The following is an 11,051-nucleotide window of genomic DNA, read 5'->3' as shown; positions in this document are numbered from 1 at the left end:
AGGCACGCACACACACACAGCCAGAGTGAGCGCAAAGAGAGAGAAAGAGAGAGGCACGCACACACACACAGCCAGAGTGAGCGCAAAGAGAGAGAAAGAGAGAGGCACGCACACACACACAGCCAGAGTGAGCGCAAAGAGAGAGAAAGAGAGAGGCACGCACACACACACAGCCAGAGTGAGCGCAAAGAGAGAGAAAGAGAGAGGCACGCACACACACACAGCCAGAGTGAGCGCAAAGAGAGAGAAAGAGAGAGGCACGCACACACACACAGCCAGAGTGAGCGCAAAGAGAGAGAAAGAGAGAGGCACGCACACACACACAGCCAGAGTGAGCGCAAAGAGAGAGAAAGAGAGAGGCACACACACACACACAGACAGAGTGAGCGCAAAGAGAGAGAAAGAGAGAGGCACGCACACACACACACACACACACACACACACACACACAGCCAGAGTGAGCGCAAAGAGAGAGAAAGAGAGAGGCACGCACACACACACAGCCAGAGTGAGCGCAAAGAGAGAGAAAGAGAGAGGCACGCACACACACACAGACAGAGTGAGCGCAAAGAGAGAGAAAGAGAGAGGCACGCACACGCACACACATAGCCAGAGTGAGCGCAAAGAGAGAGAAAGAGAGAGGCACGCACACACACACACATAGCCAGAGTGAGCGCAAAGAGAGAGAAAGAGAGAGGCACACACACAGCCAGAGTGAACGCGAAGAGAGAGAAAGAGAGAGGCACGCACACACACACAGCCAGAGTGAACGCAAAGAGAGAGAAAGAGAGAGGCACACACACACACAGCCAGAGTGAGCGCAAAGAGAGAGAAAGAGAGAAGCACACACACACAGCCAGAGTGAGCGCAAAGAGAGAGAAAGAGAGAGGCACACACACACACACAGCCAGAGTGAGCGCAAAGAGAGAGAAAGAGAGAGGCACGCACACACACACAGCCAGAGTGAGCGCAAAGAGAGAGAAAGAGAGAGGCACGCACACACACACAGCCAGAGTGAGCGCAAAGAGAGAGAAAGAGAGAGGCACGCACACACACACACACAGCCAGAGTGAGCGCAAAGAGAGAGAAAGAGAGAGGCACGCACACACACACAGACAGAGTGAGCGCAAAGAGAGAGAAAGAGAGAGGCACGCACACACACACAGCCAGAGTGAGCGCAAAGAGAGAGAAAGAGAGAGGCACGCACACACACACACACACACAGCCAGAGTGAGCGCAAAGAGAGAGAAAGAGAGAGGCACGCACACACACAGCCAGAGTGAGCGCAAAGAGAGAGAAAGAGAGAGGCACACACACAGACAGAGTGAGCGCAAAGAGAGAGAAAGAGAGAGGCACGCACACACACAGCCAGAGTGAGCGCAAAGAGAGAGAAAGAGAGAGGCACGCACACACACACACACACACACACACAGCCAGAGTGAGCGCAAAGAGAGAGAAAGAGAGAGGCACACACACAGCCAGAGTGAGCGCAAAGAGAGAGAAAGAGAGAGGCGCACGCACACACACACAGCCAGAGTGAGCGCAAAGAGAGAGAAAGAGAGAGGCACGCACACACACACACACACACACAGCCAGAGTGAGCGCAAAGAGAGAGAAAGAGAGAGGCACACACACAGCCAGAGTGAGCGCAAAGAGAGAGAAAGAGAGAGGCACGCACACACACACAGCCAGAGTGAGCGCAAAGAGAGAGAAAGAGAGAGGCACGCACACACACACAGCCAGAGTGAGCGCAAAGAGAGAGAAAGAGAGAGGCACGCACACACACACAGCCAGAGTGAACGCAAAGAGAGAGAAAGAGAGAGGCACACACACACAGCCAGAGTGAGCGCAAAGAGAGAGAAAGAGAGAAGCACACACACACAGCCAGAGTGAGCGCAAAGAGAGAGAAAGAAAGAGAGAAAGAGAGAGGCACGCACACACACACACACAGCCAGAGTGAGCGCAAAGAGAGAGAAAGAGAGAGGCACGCACACACACACACACACACAGCCAGAGTGAGTGCAAAGAGAGAGAAAGAGAGAGGCACACACACAGCCAGAGTGAGTGCAAAGAGAGAGAAAGAGAGAGGCACACACACACACACAGCCAGAGTGAGCACAAAGAGAGAGAAAGAGAGAGGCACGCACACACACACAGCCAGAGTGAGCACAAAGAGAGAGAAAGAGAGAGGCACACACACACACAGCCAGAGTGAGCGCAAAGAGAGAGAAAGAGAGAGGCACGCGCACACACACACACACACAGCCAGAGTGAGTGCAAAGAGAGAGAAAGAGAGAGGCACGCACACACACACACACAGCCAGAGTGAGCGCAAAGAGAGAGAGAGAAATAGACAGAGAGAAAGAGACAGAGAAAGAGTGAGAGAGAGAGGGAAGAGACAGAGAGAGAAAGATAGAGGGGAAAAGAGAGAGGGAAGACAGAGAGAGAGAGAGAGAAGGAGAGAGAGAAAGAGAGCGAGCCAAACTCCTCCATTAACTCCCTGGCGCCGGGTTTGAACGTTCCTGCACGTAGATTCATTCACAAGGTTGGTGCGTAATACACAGTAGTACACAACTTTGCACAACTTTACACAACTTTACACACGACATGTATCAAATATTCAAATACAGGAATTTCGGGCGAGTCTACAGAATTCACTTTTAGGCCGCACTATCTATCTATTTTTCAGTAACTTTTTTCATAGTATGCCCTTTGACATGTAAGAAATGTTATTTGGATAAGAATATCATTCAATGTCGTGCACAAATTCACAAATCCAAATCTACTGCACAAGTGTATTGGGTTGAATGTGCTGCCATCTGCTGGGCAGACATGGTGACACGTCTGCTAACGTGAATCAAAATGCACTTTTAACGCTTGTTTTTTATTGTCAGTGGAAGTAATTGTCCTCATTGTCTTAGACTAATAAGTCTATGCGTTCAACCCAAATATGAAAGCTTTTATAATAGTGCAAATACTGGACAGTTAAAAAAATAAATAAAAAAAATCAATGTATATCAGAGCTTATTGCCTTCCTAAAGTGGCCCACAGGATTGCCTTGGCTGAAACACAAATAAACCTGGCTGCGTCCTTTATTCAGTAGCCCATTAGATAAAGACATCTCATTATACAGTGCATTAATGCAGTCTACTTTAATCGCATTCTATTGCCTATTTGTATTGACTGTAAATACACACTTGTAATGTACACATTTGGCAATAGCTACACTTCTAGATGAGCTTGTTAATCCGTGGCTAATAATTAACAGTTGACTGCCCCCTAGTGGTAATGAAGTATTTTTAAGAAAACGAGACAAGGAAGAACTATTGTACAGGTCTCTGGCAACACATTTTCCTTTATTTAGAGTAAGATGTGTCAACATCCAGCATGACAAAATTGTACAAAGTTCACAATTTATAAATGAAATATCACAGCAACTTGTGATCTCACACATTTATAGCAAAATTAAAATGTCAACAAATCCATGCTGTGTAGTACAAAAATAAATCAAACCTCAGTTCCACAGAGCACAATAGTTTATACAAAATCCTGTCCTTGTTATGGTCACTGAAATCAACCTCCAAATCAGTTGGCTCAAATAAAATATTAAACTCTGATGGATAAATTCACAATTATTTGAAAAGTCAGCATTCTAAATAAGTGACGACCTTTTGTATTCCCTATAGATAGTCACAGATAACTCTTTTAGGATTGTTATTTATGTACCAACATTAGATGAGCAGCCAGTTTGTGCTTTATAATCCCTTTTCCATTTCATTGACAATGAGAATTAATTCAAAAACTGGTACTAGCTATTACTCTACTGAAGCATTACTATACTGGCAGAAGCTGCAGACACAATGCAGTGGAAAAGGCATATGCAGTCAATGAATGGTGGGTATTTGAGTCCTGAAAGAGGACAGTAAAGTACAATAGATGAGATTGAGTCAGGTGAAAGACAAGCACCTTTTGCTTTAGCTCTCAAAAAGGCAAATTTTGGAGATGACGTCTAACAACTACGACAGGATGAAGGGGTGCATACAGTCAGGCATACAGGCATGATGCTGGATTGTATAACCCCTATAAGGACTCACTTCTCCTGCATCAGGGAAGAGAGCCCTAGTTTAATTCAGATTTTTAAAAAACCTTGAATTGATTGACTATTTAATCCTTTGTACAGTGATTAGATATAAAGTGCTGCTGGGGGATAACTTTATCTTCCTAAAACATAGCAAGAATGAATGTTTTTACACTCGATTATAGCCTACAGTATAGGTGCTATGGATATAAACATCCTACTCTCTGATTCAAAGTCCCTGTTTCTCTCAGTGGTACTAATTCCACACCTAAAGTGGCTCCAAGCAGTGGGTTGCTCCAATCGTGTGCCAAAGAGGTCACATGGAAAATTGCACACCGCCGTACATAAGGATAATATCTTCAAGGACAAGTGCAAATAGTCTACTGGCACATAAGTGGGGACAGTGACCCTGTAAGTCCCGCTGTCATACTTTATAAATACTCTTTACAAAACCCTCGGGTACTGCGGCAAGTTTCTGTAACAACATCAAAACATGGAAACGAAGGTGTCCCTGTGCAAAATCGTACAGAAAAAAGGGGAACTCATAGATTTTTGCTTTTAAACTCAGTGTCCAGGTTTGCTCCTCTCTTTTTTTAAAAAGACTTTTTGTATTAAAAGATTTGTATAAAAATCAATAATTTACATAGGTTATATTAAAAAGATTCACATAACCCCACTATGCTTATAAACATGAAATTGCATATACCCATCCATTTTTCTTTGTGGATTGCATCCCGTACCTACAATAAACAAATGATTCATTATTATAATATTGCTGAGACATGTCTTGATCCTCATGGGACTCGAAATAGAGCAGATTTCTCACTAAAGACTAAAACGTGTCTCTAAAGGTCATTGTCTTTACACATTTTTCAGTTTGAGATCAGAAAGAGCATGTGTTCATGCATGCACCATGTGACTCTCTCCGAGATACTGGGATTGCCACCATCGGGTTTCCGTGTAATGATGTTTACAATAGCACTGTTCACATACATTCATACAAACATCAGGTCAGTTTCCTCTTCAGAATCATCTACAGCACCTGTTAAAAAGCCCCCACCTAGCTACACTTCTTTTATCAAAACAAAACACAAACATTTCTCAAGCATTGTCGGAAAAGAAGATTGGCAAATCAGTTCTTGCTTTAAACAATCTACAAGCAAGAAGGAAAACACCTAAAAGTCAAAATCATCCATGAGGAGAAACTAAAATGCTTCCTCCTGCTTTAGTTTTTTTTATTCACTTTCAACTTTTTTGATCTAAAATGCTTGTTGTTAAGCAATAAAAAGAACTTGCGTTCCAATATCATTAGCTTCCTGTTCAGAAATATACACTAAAAATGTGCATACATGAGCAGCTATAAACATTACATGACACTATGTCAGCTCATATGAAAACGTACAAAATGTGAATGTCTTCAAAAACTATTTTGCAGTTGATTTTTTAATGTTCTTCCTTAAAGCAAGACCCAAAAGAAAAAAAAACAAACAATATTGAGGCGTTTTTAAGCATAATACCTCTTTTTTTTAAATAATAGTAAATATATAACACTGTAGAAGTTACCGCACCGAATGAAGGATCAAACTGCCTTGATGTCTGTGGATTTGAGAGCAGCTGCCCCCTGCAGGAGGATAAGTGTCTCTGCACACGGTTAGACTTGGATCCCTTGAACAGCTTGTTTGATATTTTCCAACAGGACTTTGTTTTCTGGAGTATGGTACTGATCTTGGTTTGCGTACATGTCTGTTAGTGTGGTCACATATGCATCAAAGTTCTGCTCTGTTAGTGCCTCCTGTTGGACACAAAAAAAAAAAAACACATATTAAGAAACCATGAATAGAGAAAACACAATTCTATGTATTTAAGCCATTGTTGTACCTGCTGCATCTGTAGACAGCTAGGCCTTAAAGGAGGCTCTTTGTGCGCCAGTGGTTTCTGTAAAACACATGGAAACACATGACATATTACTTATTCTTGAAAATAATGACAACAAAACACATTACATCCAACTATTTTAGTTTTACACACAAACACACACATGCACACATACTGGTTTGGTGAAAAGCATGATTTGAAGCACACATATACGAAACATTAAACATTTCAGTGAAGTCACAGTTAGGCTAGAATAGAAACAGAATAGAAAGTAAAATAAAATAAATAAGAATATCAATAGGCTACATTGGCATGGCATGTCATACCTCGCAAATTCGAAATCTAAAGACAATATGTAAAGACAAGTAAGATTAACTTAAATTGCAGCATTGTGCATTAAAATGTATTACTCTCTCCCTCACATTTTGGAAAGACAAGCAATGTGCCACATCTTGCACTAAGCATGCACAATAGCCTGTGGTCAGTTACAAAAGATGAATAAGCTGCTGTAATGCTACATTAGCTATGATTTGCAACTTGCCGGCTTGCTGTTCCTGGTGGCCCTTACCATATGAGGGAGCTGGACATTAGCTAAACTGTTAATCAGTGACTGGCTGAGGTTGGCCAGCTCATGCAGGAGAGATTCATTTTGCTGTTCAATCACCTTGTTTTCCTCCTCTATGCACTTCAGGTTTGACTCCATTGTAGTGATCTGAAAGATGCAGTAGTGAGCAGTACTGTAAAACACTGTGCAATTAAGCATCAATGCTCACGCAAGTCATGGCCAGAGATACTTACTACCTGTGTTCGGAGTTTAATCATATCTGTCTCCACTTGTGAATTTGATTCACTTAAATCTTTGATTTCTTCATCCAGCTGTTTAATCTCATCTTCATGCTCCAGCCCTACAGAATATGTAGACGGAACATTAAAGCAACAGGACAAAAATATGATATGTCATAATATCATCACAGTGTGAAAGATTATTTTAGCCAGTTAAGACCAAAACTGCTCACAGATGTGTGATATGTGCCATATCTTTTATGTACAGAAGAAGTCCTGCAGTCCAGGCTCCAGTGTGTGAGAAACAGATGGAGTATAAAGCCACAATCTCAGCCTGATTTTGATGTTTGATTACTGCCAAGTAAACCAGCTCTGTTCTTCCAGATTGGAGCCACTCTAGGACTATTTACAGCCCACCCTTGAATGGCAGTTTATTTCCAATTTAGGCCTTACCACACTGCGTCCTGATTGGTTTATTATCTGAAATTGGAACTGTGTTCACTAAATCATCCCACATCAGTGTTGCTGATTGACTACATTGTGTGGTTGAGTGGTGGTGCAGTGGTAGTGCAGTTGTAGTTACCGTTGCTGATGCGCTGTTGTTTTATGGTAAGCATTTCCACTCCAGAAAGCCTGGCTTTCCTCATGGCAGATGTAGCACGTGGACAACCTGACAAACTAGATCACACAATAATGTTTGGTTAATAGGAGTAATCTCAGTTTAGCATCACTTTTAGCACATCTTAAGAATACACCTTTGTTCAGTTGAACTAACCTACGATGCGTGAGGAAGCTGCCGCTGACATGCCCCGAGCCATCACAGCCTGGAGTGGGACACGACATACCCTCTGTCTTGCCAGATTTCCATGTGAACTGAATCCCATTTAAGTAACCATCTTTCTGCCGCTTGGCTGCTATGGGACACCCCGACGCACTCCTGTGGGATGCATACTTCCCTGTTACATGGCCCTGCCCATCACATCCAGGGACTGGACACCTGAGATCACAGAGAAATGTTTTTTTGTGTGTGTTAAATTCGGATTACATAAAACAAAATAAAGTCCAAATGACCAAAAACAAATGACACGATTTTTATAGCTAGGTCATACCTGAAGCTTCACAGTATTGTATACATTTAATTATACACATTGCCATAGATTTAATAGCACTTCTCATCAATACCAACACATCATACCATGAGAGAAACTTGTGCCAAGCTGCCCTCCAAATTCAAGCGAATGACAAGATCGAATGAAGCACGGCCAAAGTGTGCTGTTTGTGCTCTGCACCACTAGAGAAATCAATGAGGCTGCAGGGCTGAGGCAGAGGAGCCCTCTGTGGGATTTAGGTAGAGTCCAATCAATCTGTGTGTGCCTGTATCTCTGCCTCTCCTGTGCCCTACCTGAGCTCCGCTTCACCAGCAACTGCACACTCTGTGCTCAAACTGCTGCAGCCCTGTGCTCCCAAAGTTTCCCTGCTCCACAACATTTCGGTGAAAACTCACGGCACAATTGTCTTGTTGAAGCTGAATTATTCTTGAGCATCGTTACATGTAAAGAAGACAGGAAAATTGAAGCTTTTGCCACTGATATTTCGGCAATAGTCTGCATGGCATAAAATGTGAGCAGGTGACTCAGAGGTGTAGTCTGAAAGAGGAGGACAGGAAGGATGGTGTCCGTTACTGTACCTGATAGGCTCCTGGTCCTCCTTGTTCTCTTTGCTGTGGATGATCTTTATCCCACTTTTTCTGGCCCGTGGACACCCTGAGAGACTGCAGACAAATTGCACAGGTACAGAGCTGAAGCATGGGCACTGTATGTACTCCAAGAGAAGATCAGAGTAAACTTTTTAAATCTATGCCAGACAAATGTGCGCTGCCTTAGCTAATGAGGTAGCAAAAGTAAGTCTTGTTACAAAATACAAATGTATGTCTTAAGCATTGAATCTTTACTTTAAAATCTACCATGTACCAACCAATAATTATGCAGGATTACCTTCTGTGAGATGCGTAGTTGCCAGTGATATGTCCCGAACCATCGCACCCTGGTGTCGGGCACCTGGGGACGAGGAAACAGATTGGCCTCAGGGTCTACAGTGACAGACTTAGAATGGATTTTTACTCCTTTTTATTTAGTTGTGATTATTAGAATGGCATGAATATTCAGTATACCATGTGAAGGTTACAACAGGTTACAGTAGTAAATAGCAAGCAAATTAGCAAATAAAGCACTCTATCACTCCTCAATGAACAATGGCTTCAACATGAACCTCTCCCAGTAAAACTAGATGATTTATACATATGAACAACATAATAACATGACTTGTCCAAGGCCTTACTTGAGCTCTTGTGCGTTGTTGGCCAGCATACTTCGAATGCTTTTATCGGCTAAAGGACAACCTGAGAGACTGAAAGATACACCAGGTCATGTTAGTTTCACATTAATAGCAGGAAAATCTGCTGTAGGCTGATAATCCACACATGCTAGCACACAACATTCAAAAACAAATGAAAGTAACCATGATGCCAATGCAGGGAAGTGACTCAAGACTGTTACCCTCTGAGTATTTGTTCTGTTTTAAAACCTCTGCCCTGGCTATTAAAATGAAATGGCAGTGTTACCACATACAATGTAACATATTTCTTGAGGCCTAATTAAATCATAACAGGGGAAATCTTGTAAGTCCATGTCGGCTTTACCAGGAAATATGATTCAGTTGTAGCAGACACCTCACATTGCAACACTCAGCAATTCTACTTTAAGCCTTTATGTTGTGAATGGCAAACGCTTAGCTTGCAATGCACAGTGGGAAAGGCCTGCAGGACAGAATAACATCAGCTTCCACGGTTTTACACACAATCCACTGAGTAATACTCTGTTCTGTCAGTAAGAATATATATAAATTCAACAGTAATTAGCTTAGTAAATATGCATGTTTGTGTGATTTGATTCATATTTGGGTTTGGACTTGCAAATAGTCAAAGGGCAACCGAACAAAGAGAGAGACATTGTGCCTACAGAAGTCTGACAGCATAGTCGAGGTAAGCTGAAAACAATAAAGAGAAATAGACTTAGAATCCATCAGGAGAACAGGAAGTCACACCTTCGATGTGAGGCGAAATTGCTCGTCAAGTGACCACTTCCATCACACCCCGGTGTGGGACATCTGCCACCGGAAAAATAGACACATTCATTCAGCCCATAGGGAAGGACAAGAGAATGTGACAGGAAAGGGGTTCTTTAGATTTTGTTCTCATTGTTTCCAGTTTAGCTTCACTGTCTGTGTTTAATATCGAACTACATATAATAGTAGATCCATTCGGTAATAAATAAAAAAATCTATCTTGAAGGTCATGTGGACAAATGGGTTCTTTAATGAAATCATACAGCAAGCCACCACCAGCAGAAGGAGACGGTATGTTGTTTTTGGAGGAGAAATGGAAGATATGAACAGAGTGTAGATGAAGGGAGGGCAGGGCATGAGAAGAGCAGGTAGAAGTAGAAAGGCATTGGGGGATTAGGTGAATGAGCTTACGTTATCAGGTCCTTCTTGCTCTCCTTGCACTGGGCGTACTTGGGCTTGGGGCTGGGCATATTAACATCTGTAGTGAAGGAGCTATCGTCCAGAAGGTCATGGAAAGGGTCCAGGTCGTCAGGCTGAGGAGAGCACAGGGAGGAGGGGGTAAAGGGAAGGAGAGACAGAATACTTTCACTTCTATTGAAATAAATCAAATCACAGAAATTCCATCCAAACCCTTCCTCATTTACCAAATTGTATATCAGCTAATATTGTATACTTTATATAATGATGAATGTATTATTTTGTATAACACACTATTAAAATAGAGACATCTGTACTCATTGGCACTGTCTCTATACATCACTATAGTGTCCTTAATACAAAACTGGCAAACGACTGAGCATATTTGATGTGCAAGTTAGGGCAGAGTCACTAGATGGCACTGTGGTGTAGCATGATGGCATTGCTCTGTGAGTGGAGCGTGCTTTGTCTGCAGTGCATGGAGCCAGGGCACAAAGGCTGTTGATGCAAATCCTTTTTCCTTTCTTCATGCTTGCAGTGGATGTACAGTAATGCCCATGAAAAAACAGGTCCAGATACAGCCCAAATTACCCAGTGTTCAAGCTGTCTGTGTGTGATGCTGGGTCAGCCAGGAAGCTTCTCCAATTAGGCAGAGCGCGAGCAGAGCAGCAGACAGGAGCAGAGTGTGGCTGAGAGGCAGACAGGAGGCAGTGCGACACATGCATACATACAGAAAGTAGGCTACACATGGAAGTTGCTTATACAGGCATGTGTG

The 11,051-nt window shown here is 42.8% G+C and overlaps 2 protein-coding genes across 7 annotated transcripts in view; one reads left to right on the top strand and one right to left on the bottom strand.

Annotated features, from left to right (window-relative positions):
* Positions 1-89: 89 nt before the first annotated feature.
* On the top strand, positions 90-1,181 carry LOC129457354 (zinc finger CCCH domain-containing protein 13; the record flags this gene model as incomplete). The annotated part of the gene is given in 2 exon segments (XM_055231267.1): positions 90-518; positions 1,134-1,181. Coding segments are annotated over 2 exon segments (477 nt in total), but the record flags the coding sequence as incomplete, so codon positions are not given.
* Positions 1,182-3,331: 2,150 nt separating this feature from the next.
* Positions 3,332-11,051, bottom strand: part of myt1lb (myelin transcription factor 1-like, b) — a 49,195-nt gene continuing 41,475 nt past the window's right edge. For 2 of the 6 annotated variants that reach the window (XM_033988388.2, XM_055231164.1), the window contains exons 12-21: positions 10,271-10,392; positions 9,074-9,142; positions 8,731-8,793; positions 8,424-8,507; positions 7,512-7,733; positions 7,320-7,414; positions 6,755-6,858; positions 6,522-6,665; positions 5,957-6,013; positions 5,516-5,870 (exon numbers count right to left, since the gene is read on the bottom strand). In XM_033988388.2, the coding sequence (XP_033844279.1) occupies positions 5,730-5,870; positions 5,957-6,013; positions 6,522-6,665; positions 6,755-6,858; positions 7,320-7,414; positions 7,512-7,733; positions 8,424-8,507; positions 8,731-8,793; positions 9,074-9,142; positions 10,271-10,392 (1,101 nt within the window). In that variant the 3' untranslated portion in view covers positions 5,516-5,729. Of the gene's footprint in view, positions 5,871-5,956; positions 6,014-6,521; positions 6,666-6,751; positions 6,859-7,319; positions 7,415-7,511; positions 7,734-8,423; positions 8,508-8,730; positions 8,794-9,073; positions 9,143-10,270; positions 10,393-11,051 lie in introns of all 6 variants that reach the window. The other 4 variants (XM_033988390.2, XM_055231166.1, XM_055231167.1 and 1 more) reach the window with 4 other exon arrangements.

Source organism: Periophthalmus magnuspinnatus, chromosome 22, assembly GCF_009829125.3.
Source record: "Periophthalmus magnuspinnatus isolate fPerMag1 chromosome 22, fPerMag1.2.pri, whole genome shotgun sequence".
Taxonomy (NCBI): domain Eukaryota; kingdom Metazoa; phylum Chordata; class Actinopteri; order Gobiiformes; family Gobiidae; genus Periophthalmus; species Periophthalmus magnuspinnatus.
This window is presented reverse-complemented; position numbering and strand designations above follow the sequence as displayed.